General features: G+C 43.9%; 1 protein-coding gene across 1 annotated transcript in view; it reads left to right on the top strand.

Annotated features, from left to right (window-relative positions):
* The window catches only part of tgfbr2b (transforming growth factor beta receptor 2b), an 80,018-nt gene that overhangs the window by 30,832 nt on the left and 30,642 nt on the right, over positions 1-18,544 (top strand). The window contains exon 4 of the mRNA XM_073024061.1: positions 14,768-15,579. Within this exon, the coding sequence (XP_072880162.1) occupies positions 14,768-15,579 (812 nt within the window). The remainder of the gene's footprint in view (positions 1-14,767; positions 15,580-18,544) is intronic.

Raw genomic sequence — 18,544 nt, 5'->3', positions numbered from 1 at the left:
TTTTCTCCTCAGGTTCACCATCCCTTGCGGGAAATAATTCCTTCTTGAAAACAAAACCATTAGAGTCGAGGACAGCTTTTATCTCGCTGTTATCAGACTCTTGGTTGGATTTCTCATCTGTGAAAGATGAACTCTTGAACTTCTCACTGTAGCCCTCGTATTTTGCTTGTCTACCAGCACTGCACGTTCTCTGTAACTGCAACACGATATTCTGCATTCTGCTTTGTTTTGACTACCTTCATGTCATTTTTTTTAATGGCATGATCTTTCTCTATTCAAACAGTCTATCTCTAACCTTGGTACATGTGACAACAATTAAATCAATACCAATGTCTGCCCTCCTCATCAGCAACTTCAATCCTTGGTTTCTGTGGTACCCACCAGCCTACTGACCAGGGAAAACATTTCACCCCCCCCCCCCCACATGTTTAGTCTGTCTAATTCTGTCAAAAGTTTGTAAATTTCAATGACATCTTCTCACATTCCTCTAAGGTAGTGGATTCAGCCCAGTACCTCACGGGTAAAGCCCTCCCAACCATTAAGCACATGTACATGAAGCGTTGCTGTAGGAAAAACAGCATCCATCATCAAAGATCCTCACTACCCAGGCCATACCTTTTTCTCACTGGTGCCATCAGGTAGAAGGTATAAGAGCCTCAGGACTCTCACCCCCAGGTTCAAGAACAGTTACTACCCCTCAACCATCAGGCTCCTGAACAAAAAGTGATAACTACACTCACTTGCCCATCCATCGAGGTGTTCCCACAACCATATCTCACTTAAAGAAATCCTTATCTTGTTATTTCATGTTCTCATTACTTACTGCTATTTACAGCTGGCCCTCCTTATCCGCGGGTTCCGCATGCGCGTATCCAACCAACCGCGGATCGGGAAAACCTGGAAGTTCTCTCTCCAGCACTCGTTGTTTGAGCATGTACAGACTATTTTTTCTTGTCATTATTCCCTAAACAATACAGTATAACAACTATTTACATTGTATTGGGTATTTAAAGTAATCTAGAGATGATTTTAAAGTACAAGCAGTCCCCGGGTTATGAACGAGTACCGTTCCTGAGTCCGTCTTTAAGTCAGAACAGGTACATCTGGTATTAATTAGCATCAGTTAGTCAAACGTTTGTCTTAGTATATAGTATATATTTTACCTTTCTATGCATATAAAACACTTAAGAAACGTATGCATTTCAATAATTAAACCACTGCATTGCTTAGTAATAATTGTAGCTTTAATCATGGCAGGGCCTTTCACGTGCTCCATTAAAATTGTTCTGATCGTTGACTGACTGTAGCCTAACGCTTTTCCAATGACAGATGGTGTTTCACGTCTTTCTGATTGCTTTATTACTTCCACTTCATTTTCAATCGTGACCGTCATTATTTTCATGAACATAAACACTGCAGATTCAGAGCCGCACTGCCAGGTCCTAATGTCCACCACACTGAGACAGATTAAATAAGATACAGAGTTCCGCTGGGTCCTAATGTCCACCGCACTGAGATAGGTTAAATAAGGGTCTTGAGTATCCATGTTTTTTTGGTATCCGTGGGGGTCCCGGAACCAATCCCCCGCGGATAAGGAGGGCCGACTGTATTTCCATTTGCACAGTTTGTTGTTTTCTGCACTCGAATTGATCTTTCACTGATCCTGTTATAGTTACTATTCTATAGATGTGCTCAGTATGCCTGCTGTAAAATGAACCTCGTGGTTGTATATGGTGACATACATGTACTTTGATAATAAAATTCCCTTTGAACCTTAAGCTCGAGTGAATATAGGGCCATTCAGCCAATATTTTAACAGTGTTGCTATCTCAGGAATTAATTTGAGACTTTTTACTGCATTATAGCAAACATCTCATCCTTGGAGTTAAGAAGACTAAAACAGTACACAGTATTACGATGTCCCTGAAGGATCCCAGCTAGTAACGATGACTGTAAATGTATTATCAAAGTACATATAAGTCATCATATACAGCCCTGCAACTCATTTTCTTGTGAGCATACTCAGTAAGTGTAAAGAATAATAACATTACAAAATCAGTAAATGGCCGCCCAACTTGGGAGCTCAGCCAGAGTGTGGAGGATGACAAACTGTGTGCAAATATAGAAAAAAAGAAATAATAAATAAATAAATAAGTGATGAATACCAAGAACATGAGATGGAGAGTCCTTGAAAGGGATTCCATAGGTTGTGGGAACATTTCAATGATGGGGCAGGTGAAGTTGAATGATGTTGATAAGCCTGATGATTGAGGGGTAATAAATGTTCCTGAACCTGGTGACGTGAGTCCTGAGGCTCCTGTACCACCTTCCTGATGGCAGCAGTGAGAAGCGGCCATGTCCTGGGTGGTGGTGGTCCCTGATGATGGGCACAGCTTTCCTGTGACAGTGTTCCATGTAGATATGCTCAGTGGTGGGGAGGGCTTTACACATGACGGACTGGGACGCATCCACTACTTTTTGTCTGATTTTTTTTTCCATTCAAAGACATTGCAGTTTCCATGCCAGGCTGTGATGCAGCCAGACAATATACTCTCCACTGCACATCTATTGAACTTTGTTAAAGTTTTAGATGTCATGCCAAATCTCCACAAACTTCTAAAGAAGTAGAGATGCCTCCGTGCTTTCTTCGTAATTGCCCTTGTAATCTGGGCCCCGGACAAGTCCTCTGAAATAATAACCCGGAGGAATTTAAAGTTGCCGATGCTCTCCGCCTCTAATTCTCCGAGGTGGACTGGCTCATGGACCCCCCCCCCCCCCACCCCCCAGTTTCCTCCTCCTGAATTCAATAATCAGCTCCATGGTCTTGCTGACATTGAGTGACAGGTTGGTGTTATGGCACCACTCAGCCAAGATTTCAATCTCCCTCCTGTAGGCTGATTCATCGCCCCCTTTGATTCAGCCTGTGACAGTGGTGTCATCAACAAAGTTAAATATGGCATTGGAGCTGTGATTGGCCACACAGTCGTAAGTGTAAAGTGAGTAGAGCAGAGAGTAAAGCAGTTAAGCACTCAGCCTTGTGGTGCCCCTGTGCTGATGGAGATTGTGGAGATGCTAGCAGTCTGAACTGAGGCCTATTGCACATTTTGATTTACGGAGCCAATACCATTTTTTCCCTAATGCTCTGATCTTACAAAGAAGGCCACTGCACTTTTTCAGATGTCATTCCTAAATATCAAACATCCTTCAGCATTCTTCTCCCTTCCTTAGTCACCTTGTAGCCATGATTCTGTGATTGGAGTTGTATCAGTTTACAATCTATCTTTGTTCCCACACTCAGATACAGCATATTTCATTGTTGTCTCAAACATTTTTAACAAGTTTTTTGTGGTCCTATTTGCCTTACTCCAATTTTTTTTAAAATTTCTGAAGCCTGTGTATTGGTGCAGTCCTGTCTTTGTATGCTCTGTCCATTCCTGGTGTAATTTGTTATCTTTATGCAAATTACTCTCCTTCTCTGCCTGCTTTTGCTTTCTTTCAGTGTTCTAGATTCCCCTCTGCTGATCTCTTCCTGGCGGAGGTGGCCATTGTTAACAGAACTGATCATTAGAGGCTCTTCTAAAGAGGAGAATAACGGGAACAGGAGCTCGACACCAGATTCATAGAATTTGAGAAGTGTTGGTGTGTCAGGCCCATTCTATTCATGTTGGTTCCACCTCTCCAAGCACAAGCCCCCACCCCCCCCCCCCCAGTTTCTCTTTCAGTCCTGCAAATTCTTTCCTGTGCTCTCCCTATCCCGCTTGAAAGCTGCAGTTGAATCTGCCTGCACTACCACCCCCGCTAGTGCATTCTGGACTCCAAATACACTGCGTTTTGTTTCGGAAAGAGCTCAGCTAATCCACTTTTTGGTTCTTTTTACCTTTATGCCCTGGGAATAACTTCTCTCCATTCGCCCTGCATCAGATCCCCTCTCAACTTGTCTGCTCCAAGGGCAGTTCCAGTTACTCTACTCTTCTCCATGTAGTAAGTTCATCTCTGGAAGCATCTCTGTTGGGACTCTCCTGCACCCTGTCCAACCTTCTCACTTTTCCTAAAGAGTTGCTTCCGCAACAGGATACAGTACTCTGTGGTTAACCTAGTGTTCACCATGCTCTCACGCTATGCCTGTAACTATAAAACCCAAGATCCCATGTGTTTTGTTTTTAATAAAAAATTAGAACTATTTTCTCTCCATTGACTTCATCAGGCACCGGTCCGCCCTCTTCTTCCAGCCCTGCCTGTATCCCATTGAAGCCCATTAATATCCTCCAGTCAGAGGCCATGATTTAAACAGTTTGTTTTCTGCCTTTATTTCCTGGGAGAGAGACTGAATTGGAGGCTAGAACTCGATGGTTTGTGGTGGGGATTGAAGGCAAAAGTCACTGACTCCCCAGTGTTGGGGGAAATTCCTTCTCGTCCAGTGTTGGATGTGGGACAAGCAATCTGACCAATCGGACATTGGGATCGCAGTTGGCTGCAACCCGTGGGAAGGCCATTACTAAACACTGGCAATCTCAGGAACCTGCTCAAAGTGGAAGAAGGCTGCTTTCAGTCAATTTAACTCCTCAAAGGCCAGTTTTGTTTTTAAAATCCCCCAAAATGAGGTGAAAGGCGCTGGTTAATCGCCATTTGACAATCCCAGCTGTCCTCCCTCTTCCTAAGTGAAAACAGACTCTGCAGCTTGTGTTGCGCACTGCATCTGTGGTTGGAGGCGAATCATACGTCTGATCTCAGACATGTGGTTTCCTGTCTGTGTTTAAATTTACTAGCACATCAAAGCCTGCTACCACTCGACCATGTTTACAAGCAGATAATACTGTCTCTCATTTATTGCGGGCTGACTGATGTCCAACTCCAGTGTCTCAAAAGTTGGCTCTTTCTGAACATTTTTATTGGCTCCTGTAAAGTACAGTCTGAACTTGTTATCTGTTGTGCACAAGTTGAAACTCAGCAAGCTGCTTCTCAGTTCAAGATTTTTCCTTTCACTCGACCAGCCATTCCTGCTCTCTGTCCACTATTAAGTCCCCATATAAATAACCCTGCTGTGTAGCCTTTTCGTATTTAGGAATTATAATCACCAGCTCTTTTCCTTCCTCATCCCCTCGCCCCCACCAATTTATACCTAACCTTAGTCATAACCACAATTTAAAATCTCTTGCTGCAATTATCAGAACAACAGATTTTAGAGAAAGTTGCATCCAATATAAAGATGCAGCACGTAACAAAGATGATGGTCACAGTCTGTTCCTCAAAGCTCCCAAGGCTCACCTTCAGAAACTGTTTTTCTCCCCCCCTCCTACTGTGTGTCTGTTGCGGGCCGGTTCTTTTCCTTCGACTTGCTCTTGCCCCCTTGGCCTCGGTCTGGTCACAATAGCCTTGCTAAATTTTGGTCCTAGTTCCACATCAAACAAATGTCTGTTGGACTTTTTAAAAGTCTGATCTTTAGGGAAGTCTGCGGTGCTTTGTCTGAACTTCCTCAGCCCCCTGCACTGGAATGTATTGCAAAGCACGTTCACCCTCTTCTAGAAACCAATAAACAGTCTGACTTAAAATAAGTTCAGTTTCATTTGCTTCTGACAGTTTGCTCTGCTGTGCTTTAAATTGACAATAGGCAGCAACCCAGGCTGACTTGAAAGCTCTGGGCTATTTTCCCACACCTTTTGCCGGTTGCCAAAATAAGTCGAGCCTCGTGAATGGGGCCAGGGAATGCATCCTCCAAAGACTCCCAGCATTTGCGCACAAATCCTACAAACCTAGCTGGCCCCCTTTTTGGCAAAGAATTTGGGCCCGCCCTTTTTTTTAACAGTGAGGTGTGTGTTATTTACACAGCTGTTCAAACACCATTCCCTGAAGTGTATCTGTTGTGGCCAAATATTACTGTTGCTAAAAGGCTGGGGCTGATGCATCAAGGACATTTTCTACCATAATTGTCTTGGCTCAGTGCTGTCCCATTTGCCTTTTGAGTAAATGCATGGTTTTAAGCTCTCCTCCCAACTATACCATCCAAGCTTGCTTCCATCGCAATACAGAGGGAGTCCCGTGTAGCTAATGGTGTCATTGTACGAAACTCTGTCTGTCATGTAAAACAGATGGAAACACTCTACAGCACTATTTTGAAGAGCAAGACTTTTCTTGTCAGTGCTGTGGCTGCTACTCCTGAAACAGCATCTTGAATGAACAGATGATCTGTAATTTTTTAATCACATTGCTGTTTCTGGGACCTTTCCCAGTGTGCACTGGTCACTTGCTTCCCAAGGTGCACTAGTGAAGACAATTGAAAGGTTCTGCTTCCACATCTTGCAGGGCTCTAGATTTTAGTAAAATCTAAAATTTAGTGAAATTGGAGACTCTTTGCCTCCCCGAGCAAGGCTGCTTGGTCTAACATTTGGTTCCTTGGTGCTTAAGGCAAAGTGATGCTCAGCAGTTGTTCATACCACTCCTTGCTCTTGGGTGGAGCTGCTCTATCCCAATGCACCTATTGTGAAATTCCCGCTTGTGTTCTAATCCCCCCCCCCGGCCGGTAATGTGTGTGTTTAAAAGTGAAAGACAGAACTTGAATCACAAGCACGCAGAGTTGTAGAGTTATACATCATGGAAATGAACTCTTTGACCCAACTCTGCTAAACAAACTGCCTTCCTGAGCGAATCCCATTTGCCTGCACACGGCCCATGTCCCCCTCCTGTCCAGACAGCAATAAATGGTATAGTTTCACCTGCCACTAAAACGCTCCCTGTCCCCACAACCCTCTGGGCATATTGTTTATTAAAAATTGCCCCACTCTAGGTTCCCCTGGCCTGGGAAAACCACTGTAATTATGACCCCTGTGATTTTATAAACATCTAACAAGTCACCTCTCAGCCTCTTTTAGTTTTAGGGAAAACAGGTATTGCGTTTAACTCAAGCCCTCCAGACCCAGCAATATTCTTTGGAATCTTTTCTGCACCCTCTCTCATTTAATCATGTCATTCTTACGTTGTGGCTGTCAGATCCACACACAATACCCCAAGTACATTCTCACCTATCTCTCGTAGAGCTGTGACTTGATTTCACCCAGATCTTGTACTCACTGCCCCAGTTGATGAAGGCAAGTGTGCCTTACACCTTCTTTATCGTCCTGTCTAACCGTGTTACCACTTTCAAGGAACTGTCAATGTGTCTGCTGGTCTCTCTCTCCTGTACCACACTGCCCAAGGCCCTGCAATTTGATGTGTGTATCCATCTCTTTGCACTTGTCAGAGTTGAATTCTATCTGCCATTTGCTTTTGCCCACTTTCCCGGCAGCACACCACTGGTTCAGACCTAAAAACAACAGACCTCTACCACAGCAGCACAGACAAAATGCTGGAGGAACTCAGCAGGGCAGGCAGCATCTATGGAAATAAACAGTCGACATTTCAGGCCGAGACCCTTCCTAGCATAAGAACATAAGAAATAGGAGCAGGAGTAGGCCATCTGGCCCATCGAGCCTGCTCTGCCATTCAATAAGATCATGGCTGATCTGGCCATGGACTCATCTCCACCTACTTGCCTTTTCCCCATAACCTTTAATTCCCCTACTATGCAAAAATCTATCCAACTTTGTCTTAAATATATTTACTGAGGTAGCCTCCATTGCTTCATTGGGCAGAAAATTCCACAGATTCACCACCGTCTGGGAAAAGCAGTTCCTTCTCATCTCCATCCTAAATCTATCAAACACCCTCTGGAAATCCAAATAAATAACATCCATCTGTTCCCCTCTATCCAGTGCGCTCGTTATATCCTCAAAGAACTCCAGTAAGTTTGTCAAACAGGACCTGCCTTTGCTGAATCCGTGCTGTGTCTGCCTGATGGATCCACTTCTTTCCAGATGCCTCATTATTTCTTCTTTAATGAGAGTTTCAAGCATGTTCCCAACTACAGATGTTAAACTAACTGGCCTATAGTTACCTGCCTTTTGCCTGCATCATTTTTTGAACTGTGGCGTGATATTTGCTGTCTTCCAATCCGCTGGGACCTGCCCAGAGTCCAGAGAATTTTGGTAAATTATCTCCAAAGCCTCTACTATAACTTTGGCCTACTTCTTTCAGTAGCCTGGGATGCATTCCATTAGGTCCAGGGGACTTGTGTATCTTCAGACCCACAAATTTGGTCAGCACTACCTCTTTAGTGAATGCTATTGTATCGAGGTCCTCACCTCCCATCGTATCCATAACATCTCTCTTTGGCATGTTAGACGTGTCCTCCACCATGAAGATTGACACAAAATAGTCATTCAAAGCCTCTGCCATTTCCTCATTACCCCATATCAATTCCCCCTTCTCCTCCGCCAAGGGACCTACGTTCACTTTAGCCACCCTTTTCCGCTTTGTATAATTATAAAAACTTTTACTATCCGTTTTTATATTTTGTGCTAGTTTACTTTCATAATCTACCTTTCCTTTCTTTATTGCTCAATCAGTAGTTCTTTGTCGCTTTTTAAAGTTTTCCCAAACTTCCAGTTTCCCACTACTCTTGGCAAGTTTGTCTGCACGAGCTTTTAGTTTGATGCCTCTCTTTATTAGTTACCCATGGCTGACCCTGCCCATCCTTTACTGTCCTTGCTTTTAACTGGAATATACTCTTGTTGACCGTTATATATAAAAAAAATCTCTTTGAAAGTCTTCCACTGTTCCTCAACCGTCCTACCATATAGCCTGTGTTCCCAGTCTACACCTAACCAAATCCTCCCTCATCCCATTGCAGTCTCCATTGTTTCGGCATAATACATCAGTTTTAGATTGAACTATTGCAACCTCCTTTAGTACGAGAAACTCAATCATACTGCGATCACTCTTTCCAGAAGGATCCCTAACTACAAGATCACTAATTTTACCTGTCTCATTGCATAGGACCAGATCCAAGAAAGCACGTTCCCTTGTAGTTTCAGTAACATGCTGTTCAAGGAGGTTACAGAACTGAGACGTAGAAACACAGAAAACCTACAGCACAATACAGGCCCTTCGGCCCACAATGCTGAACCTTAGAAATTACCTAGGGTTACCCATAACCTTATGACTCCTTCTCCCAAGCCAATCTTGCATTCAATTGGTTAGCCCACCCTGGATCGCAGATGTTCTAAATTTTCAGACCAGCCTATCATGTGAGGTCTTGTCAGCAGCCTTGTAGATAACATAAGTCGTTCTGCTGTTGTCAATCACCTCTTCAAAAAGAACACACGCAATCGCGGCACTGTCACTCGTGCACAGTGCCATGCTGACTATCCTAATCAGTCCTTGCCTTTCCAAATGCAGGTAGAATGCCTTCCAGTAAGTTATCTGCCACTGATGTTAGTCTCTCGGGCTGGTGGTTCTGTGGTTTGTGCTTACAGTCCTTAAATAAAGGCAGAACTATACTCCCATGTCTTTTTGGTCAGGATAGGAGCATGGGGGACTGTATCTGCTGAGCACTCCATTCCAAATGCATAATAAATTAGACTCGGTTCCTGATAGTAGCCCATGAGGGATTACTGCCAGGAGTAAGTAATTTGCTGCAGGTGGTGTTATTTTCCACTGATCTCATTAATTTGCAGACAGCGTTCACCCGTGTTGACCCATCAAGTATAAGTACAAAAGTCAGGTTTTTTTTAAATAAGTAATGGTTCACTGGCAAAGAACAACTCAGGTGGAAAACACGCGAGGCTTCATCCACTGCCTATACTCTTGAGAGGATATTGCAATCTGTGTTTACGGTATCTATTGCAGTTATCTGCCTGGACTGTTTTACTGTCAGTCACTCCTTTAAGCCCTCTTGATTTGCATAAGACAGTGGAGCAGAACTGAGCTGTTTGGCCAATCGAGTCTGCCCCAGCATTCCATCAAAGTTCATTTATTTGCCCTCTTAACCCCATTCTCTTGCCTTCTGATGCCCTTACTAATAACCTAGCGACCTTCACTTTAAATATACACAATGACTTGAACTTCACAACTGTGGCAAAAAAAAACCTGCACACACTTGCCACCCTCTGACTAAAGAAATCCCTCCTGATCTCTGTTCTAAAGGGACGCCCTTCCTTTATGAGGCTGTGCTCTCTGACCCTGAACTCTCCCGTTATTGGAAACATTCTCTTCACCTCTACTCTGCGTAGGCCCTTCAATATTCGATAGGTTTCAGTGAGATTTCCCACCCCCATTTTTCTTAACTCCAGTGAGTACATGCCCAGAGGAATCTAATGCTAAGCATACATTTGCAAGAAAAGGTTTGTGAACCCTCTGCAATTACCTGGCTCTCTGCGTTAATTACTCATAAAATGTGGTCTGATCTTTATCTAAGTCACAATAATAGACCGCCTGAACTAGTAACACAGACAATTGTACTTTTCATGTCTTTATTGAACACATTGCTTAATCATTCACAGTCCAGGCTGGGGTGCTGCAAGTCTGTGTCTTTGCTGCTGCTTTGCTGCACGCTTGAGTGCTCGGTGGGGGGTGCTGATGCCTTTTTTTTGCTGGTGGGGGTGGGGGGGATCGTTGCTTGCTGCCACTTGCGCGTGGGCGGGAGGGGAGCTGGGTGGGGGACTTTGGGGTTCTAACATTTAACTGTCATTCATTCTTTGGGACACTCCTCTGTTTTTGTGGATGTTTTGTGAAGAAAAAGCATTTCAGGATGTATATTGTATACATTTCTCTGACATTAAACGTACCCTTGAAATGTATGTGAACCCTTGTATTTAATGACTGGTAGAACCTCCTTTAGCACTAATGACCTCCACCAAAAGTTGCCTGTAGCTGCTGATCAGACTTGCACAATGGCAAGGAAGAATTTTTAGACCATTTCTCCATACAAAACTGTTTCAGTTAATGAATATTTCTGGGATACGTTGCATGAACAGCCCCCTTCAGGTCATGGCATAGCATCTCAAGTGGTTAAGGTCTAGACCCTGACTTGGCCATTCCAAAACACACATTTTCTTCATTTTAAACCATTCTGTTGTTGATTTACTCTTGCCTTTTGGATCATTGTCTTTTTGCATCATACAACTTCTATTAAGCTTCAGGTGATGGACTGCTACCCTGACATTCTCCTGTAAAATGGCTTGATACAATTTTTAATTCATTGTTTCCTCGACGATTGCCAGCTGTCCAGGCGCTGAGGCAGCAAAGCAGCCCCAGACCATGATGCTCCTTCTACCATGCTTCACAGTTGGGATGAGGTTTTGGTGTTGGTGTGCAGTGCCCTTTTCCCTCCAAACATAGCAATGTGTGTTTCTGCCAAGAAGTTCAGCTTTTGTCTCATCTGTCCACAGAACATTGTCCCAGAAGCATTGTGGAACATCCAGGTGATATTTTGCAAACCTGAGATGTGCAGCAGTGGTTTTTTTTGGAGAGCAGTGGTTTCCTCGTTGGTGTCCTTCCATAAACATCATTCTTGTTTGGTGATTTTCTTATAGTGGACACATGAACAGACTTCAGCAAATTCTAGAGATTTCCCTTGGGCCCTTTTTCACCTCCTTCAGCCTTTCACCTTGTGCTCTTGGTGTGATCTTTGCAGGATGCCCACTCCTAGAGAGAGTAGCAACAGTACTGAATTTCCTTCATCTGTGACAATCTCTCTTACTGTGGACAGATGAACACTCAGGTCTTTAGAAATGCTTTTGTAGCCTTTTCCAGTTTCGTGCATATCTACAGTTCTCCGAAGGTCCTCTGAAAATTGTTTTGATCAAGGCATGATGCATATAAACAGATCTTTCTCGAGAAGGGCAGGCTCTGTCAGTAACCTGACTTGGTGTGCCTTTTTTATAGGGCAGAGCACCTCTACAACCCACATCTCCAATCACATCTCATTGATTCGAACACTTGACTCCAAATTGCTTTCATAGAAGGCATTACCCCAGAGGTTCCCATACATTTTGAACCTAGACTGTGATTGTGTAAATGGTGTGCTCAGTATTGACGAGGAAAAGTACAAGTGTTTGTGTACTTAAACTAACACTTGTGTTATTAGTTTAGGCAGATTGTGCTTGTCTATTATTGTGACTTAGATGAAGATCAGACCAAATTTTATGAGTAATTAATGCAGAAAACCAGCTAATTGTAAAAGGTTCACAAGCTTTTTCTTGTAACTGTAAATTAACTCTGTTATCTTTCCTGCAATACTATGAATTCTTGTTTAGCAGCCTCAGGTGCGACACCTTGTCAAAGGCCTTCTGAAAATCCAAATAACCAACATCTACTGACTCACCTGTGTCTATCCTGCCTGTTATTTCCTCAAAGAATGCCAACAGATTTGTCAGGAAAGATTTCCCCTTGGGGAAATCATGCAGCCCAACCAGGCTCATTTTATAATGTGCCTCCAAGTACCTCAACCTCATCCTAAATAAAGGACTTTAACATCTTACCAGCCACTGATGTTGGGCTAACTGGCCTGTAATTTCCTGTCTTTTGCTTCCCTCCCTTCTTAAAGAGTGGAGTGGCATTTGCAGTTTTCCAATCTTCTGGAACCATTCCAGAATCTAGTGATTCTTGAAAGATCATTACTAATGCCTCCACAATCTCTTCAGCTACCTCTTTGAGAGCCCTAGAATGAGTGCTGTTTGGTCCACGTGACTTGTCTACCTTCAGACCTTTCAGCTTCTCAAGCACCTTCTCTTTATTATTAGTGATTACACTCAGCCCTGCCCGCTGACACTCTCAAATTTCTGCCATACTGCTAGAATCCTCCACAATGAAGACTGCCGCAAAATACTCCTTCAGTTCATCTGTTATTTCTTGGTCCCTCCAATACTACCTTGCCAGTGCCGTTTTCCAGCCGTCTGATGTCCATTCTTGTCTTTCTTTAACTCTTTATAACTGGGTGAGGAAAAAAACCTTCTGGTGTCCTCAATAGTATATATTATTGGCTAAATTACCTTTTAATTTCAGCTTTTCTCTCCTTATGGTCTTTTAGTTCCCTCCTGACTTTTAAAAGCTTCTCAATCCTCTGGCGCTGCAGTGAATTTTTGCTTTTATACTGGCTTTGACTTCCCTTGTTAGCCATGTTTTCCCCATCCTCCCTTTAGGAAGCTGCTGCTGCTTCTTTGGTGTGAACAGGTAGCAACTTGAACCACTGTTAGAAAGTCCTTTGTGATCCGTGTAGTACCTACATTGGTCCTGTGAAGCTTAGTTGGTTTGATTCCTGGGCTGTTTAGTTCCGTTGAAGGTGGAGCACTCTGAGCAGTGAGAGTTGCTGAGTACACACGTAGTCCTTTCCACACACTTTTACAGGAAATGCTTTCCTCTTTGTTGTACCTTCTTGGGCCCACAGGATCTCCCAGGCATCTTGCACTCAGTGAGACCCCTTTGTACCGATGATAGAGGAAGGTACCCACTCTGCACACAGCCAGACGTTGCAAGTGTAAATGTGATAATAATCCGATAATATGGATTAGATGTTGGCCGATACAAGAATGAGGCTTTGACGATTGAGAGGCTTTTAAAAGAATGAGGCCTTTGACCTTTGAAATACTCCAGTGAAATCTTTTCAACTTAGACAAGCATTTAAAATCTCAACTGAAAGAAAACCTTTCTGACTGCCCAGCACTCCCACTTTGCCATGTGGGAATCTTCTCCCAAATTATGTATCCATGCCTTTTTTTTTGGCGGAGATCTTAATCCCATAACCTTCTGACCTCAAAGCAACATGGTGGCTCATGGAGTCTTAATTCAAGACAATGGAAGCAGAAGAGCGATTGATGAGATGTAATGGTTCCTTAATGTCAGGGGAGCTAGTTGGGATAAGCTCCCACTACCCATTAAATGCTCTTAATGGTGTGTGTCTCAAATAGCCTCTGACAACCAAGTCCTGCTCCTGGCCTTCACGTGTGGCTTAGCTACTAAGCCTGGTGGAACCATTTCTACTGACAGAAGAAGGGGCAAATGCACCTTCAAACCAGTCGCCTCAGGCTGATGGGGTCCGTCAGCCGTGGTTGGCATCTCGCCTAGGAAAGGGAAAGCTCTGATCTCAGAGCTCTGCTGCCTTGCAGCTATACCCGGTTGTGGGGGTGGCTTCAGGGGTAAACCCAGTGGAAAAATCCGGAGCAGGAGACCCTGAGGCAGTCCTACAGTGAGTCCTGCTCTGACAGGCAACTCCTGCGACGCCGCTAGTGCCAAACTCTACCGGTTTCTGCCATTCCCTTGGATTCTTCAGCCGGGTAGAGAGGGGAAGCCTGCTGCGTGGGCAACAGCTTGCTCTCCAGGTCATACTGACTGGCCTGCGTGTGGACTTGTGTATCACTAAAATGCCATATCCATGATTAACCCCAACCAACAGAAAGCCTCATAATCTTTCCCGAAACCGACTTAATATTATAGACTGAACAAAGTTCCTAAAGATTATTGGAAAATTTAACAGTTAAGTGGGCACTGACATGTTCATCTGTGTCAAATTTCAACATCTAACTGTTTAAAGGTAAGCAGGGGAAAACCATCACTCTCCAAAAAAGGATGTAAAGTTTCCCCTTCTCTATCCTTAAAGAGCCCAAGGATTAACCAGTTAGTGTTCAGTTGCTGACAGCCGCCAGAATGCTCCATTGATTCTTTTTTGCTCGAATGCTCCAGAGCTGGTCAATATTGATAAACTCTGATCCATTCATAAGATGTGTGATTTGTTCTTTTTTTGGTGTATTGTTTCTTCGGGGGAGATTCCGCAGAACTGGGATGGTTACATTTTGGGCTATGGTTTCTGTTTTTAATATTCAATTCAAAAGGGTGACTTTGAGAACTGATTGTGGTGGCTGTGTTTTGTTACAACTTTGCTGGTATCCATCTACTTTAGATATCCCAGTGGACGTGGAATCTATCACCAAAGTGATCCTCGTCACTCTCATCCCACTGCTCGTCATTGCTTTAGTGGTGACCCTCGGTTATTACTTGTACCGGGTCCAGAGGCAGAAGGCCCTGAACAGAGAGTGGGCAAAGGATCAGAAGGTCAAGAAGGCGGGTCATCGGATCCGGGGGCCGATTGACCGGAGCGAAGGTTGCACCATCCGCCTGGACGATGACCAGTCTGACATCAGCTCCACCTGCGCCAACAACATTAACCACAACACCGAACTGCTGCCCCTGGAGCTGGATGGCATCGTAGGCAAAGGCCGCTTCGCCGAGGTCTACAAGGCCAAGCTACGGCAGAGCACCTCTGAACAGTTTGAGACTGTGGCCGCGAAGATCTTCCACTTCGATGAGTACGTGTCCTGGAAGAACGAGAAGGAGATCTTCTCTGACGTCAACCTGAAGCACGAGAACGTGCTGCAGTTCCTGACGGCAGAGGAGCGGGATACAGAAATGGGCAAGCAGTACTGGCTGATCACCGCCTATCACCCCCAGGGCAACCTGCAGGACTACTTGATGAGGCACGTTGTGAGCTGGGAGGATCTGTGCCTGCTAGGAGGGTCGCTGGCCAGGGGGATCGCCCACTTGCACAGTGAATACACCCCCTGTGGCCGGCCAAAGATTCCCATTGCCCACCGGGACCTCAAAAGCTCCAACATTCTAGTGAAGAATGACATGACTTGTTGCCTGTGTGACTTTGGCTTGTCATTGCGGTTGGAGTCATCTCTGTCAATAGATGACTTGGCTAACAGCGGGCAGGTAAGTGGAAGCCTTTATCTTTTCAAACTATCTCTGCTCTGAACCTGCACCCCTCTACCAATGCCCTAATACCTCAGATATGGTTCTATCAAACAATTTTTAAACGTGCTCCTGAAAAACACATTAAAATGCAAGGCAGGCTTGTAACTGGCTCATTGCTGTTGGATTAATTAACAAACACCTTCCATTAGGTTTCTATTATTTTTGTTATTTGGAATTCAGTCTAATTGCAAAGCTGTAGGGAGCCTGATTCCAGACTGTAGTTTATACCCTGTGCAATTTAGGGATACAGTTACAGTACTAATTCTCTCTGTAATTCTACGGCATTAATCCTCTCCATTAACCTGCTGTTCTAATAGAACAGGAGTAACTCTATTCTGTTGTTTGTGGGATTCTTGGCTCCGAATGGTTTGAGCTTGTAGTGTGTTTTTTCAGGTTGCTTGCTTTGCCTTGGTTCATTTTGTCCCTTGGCCACAGTGGAAGGTCATCTGTTTGTCCCCATTCACATAGCTTTGCGCCTGCAATACCTCGTCATCGGTATCTGCCACTTTGCACTCGTTTCTGAGCCACAGTGCTGACTGAAATGTATCCCGCACCTAATCTATGCTACTAAGGCACTTCTCAGGCCTATTTTTAGGCTTGTCATTAGCTCCTCCGGAAGGATTTGGCATGTGCTAATTAGGAGCCTGACACCTGCAAATAAACTTTGGGAAAAGTTGTGTTGAGCAAAGCAGGTGTTTGAACCTGTCCAGGGCTCTTCAACAGTTCCTGGAGTCTCTGAGGAAAAGTAAGTTTTAAAAATAAATTTAGACAAACTTCCTGTGGAAATAGCCATCCTTCCTACCCAACCCCCCCACCCCAAGTCAAATGATCACAGAAGCAAAAACTTCTGATTCTTTGTGTGTGTGAACTCTGTTCCATCTGTTTTTTTTTCATTTACGTCATCACCATCAAATTTCCTTTCCTGTACCAACTCTGTTACGTGCCCATAAGCACAGGCCCCTTCCCTCATGTTCCTGAAGTACCTGTTTTTGTCACTGACTAAATCACTGGAGAAATTTGTGGACGTGAAAGACATTTTTCCCATCATGGTGGACATTCTCTCGGCAAAGTCTTCCCAAAGTTGTGGTACATCAAGGTTCTATACTCTTAAAGACAATATAATTTCAATAACATTATTTACTTCAACGTGCTGTGCCTGATTGAAGTACATCTTTACTGTGCAAGCACATTCTAGCTGATTAGACACCTCTGAAGGTTTGAAATTGAAACAAACTAATTCACACAGATTGTCTAAAAGCTTCTGAGGGAGCTAGATGCCCAGGATTAGTGTTAAGAGGGTTAACTCTCCAAAGTCACCTTCAGTTAGAATGTGTACCCGGCCCATCCAGCCTTTACTTTATATGAAGCTTTCGAACCTCTGCACCCTCTCCAGTGCAGTCATATTCTCACCTGACCTGGATTAAACACATTACTCTAGTCGTGGCCTAAGCAGTGTTTTATACCGTGACTTCTCGTACACCTGTGTTCTACACTTGTTTAATGAGTGTACCTTGCCTACTTGCAGTACTGTATCTAGAGATCTCCTTACTTTTCAGCCAAGGTTCCTCTGTACCTCAGTACTCCCGGAGGCTTTGTCATGCAGCGCACATCTCCAAGCCCTGTTACACATCAGGATTAAATTTCATTTGACTTTGTTCTGCCCATCTTACCAACTGGTTGATGGCATTCTGTGTCCTGAAGCTCACCTCCCCACTATTAACTGCACTACTAATTTTTAAAAAATCTCCTCTGTGAACTTAACTGTACCGAGATGTCTCCACACTAGAGTCAACATCCTAGCAGACCTCTTCTGCACTCTTGAGTCTTTCAAGGGTATGATCAGTATTGAGCATAGTTTTTCATCTGAATGCAATCTGTCTTTGAGAAAGGCACTTGCTTCTATGCCTCAGTAAACAAACTATAGATTAATTGCTCCTACTTCACAAGTTATCCTACCACCTACATTCAACTCCATCTCCTTGGTTACCACACATGAAATAAAATATCATGATGCATTTTATAGTTTTCCTTCTTCTTCTTAATGAATGGACCAACCCAACTCATTTGTGTGTCTCTTCCCTTCTCAAAATGTTCTTGCTATGTGCGGTGTTTTTTTTTCAGACTTGTAAACAATATCCTGTTTTCTCCATGCCTTGAGAGATCAAAAAGAGCAGTGATTCTCATTCTGTCAAACGCTACTGTAAGCCTCCTTTCAGCCTGAGAACAGCCATGCACCACCTCTCCTGTCCCTTGGCCAGATTCGTACTCGCGTTGTCACGGTCTATTTCTTCCAATTGTGCTAATGTGCTTATGGTGCTGGTGCCTTGACAAGCATCTCTGAAAGCCACATGCACAGCATATTAGGCATTGCTAAAAGGCTGACTTCGTCTGGTGAGGGGTTTGCTATTTGTCACTCAATTAATGTCACTGTCTTGCGCTAATAAACGAGGGTAAGCAGGCGTTCAGCCAGCAGATCGATGCTATTTAATAGTCGTGGCGTGTGAATGAGCTGCTTGTGTTACTGTTGTGGAACCTGCCACTAGTTCAAAATTAAGTCATCCATCCAGAAGTAAGCAAGCAGGGAATCTCTCAAGCGCTTTTTAAACCGTCACTGTAGATTATTTGTCCCGTGTATGATTTCACTGCGATGTATATATTTTCTTCAGTTATTGTTGTGGCGTAGAAGTAGATCTTAGAATCATAGAGCAAATTTGGCCCACCAGCCTCTGTCAGCATTTTAAAACGGCCATCCCTATTGTCGCACAGACTGCCTGTCCCACAATGTTGCAGCTTTTTTCTGTTTTAAGTTACACATCCAGTTAAAACAGAAAAAAACTGCAGCCTTGTGGCTGTGACTATCAGAAGAGGTGTGGGGTTGGAGGAAGAAATCAGATTCAGTAGTAACTTTCAGAACAGAAGTTAC

This window comes from Hemitrygon akajei, chromosome 20 (assembly GCF_048418815.1).
Source record: "Hemitrygon akajei chromosome 20, sHemAka1.3, whole genome shotgun sequence".
NCBI lineage: Eukaryota > Metazoa > Chordata > Chondrichthyes > Myliobatiformes > Dasyatidae > Hemitrygon > Hemitrygon akajei.
Note: the sequence above shows the minus strand (reverse complement) of the source record. Positions and strands in the feature narration are given on the sequence as shown.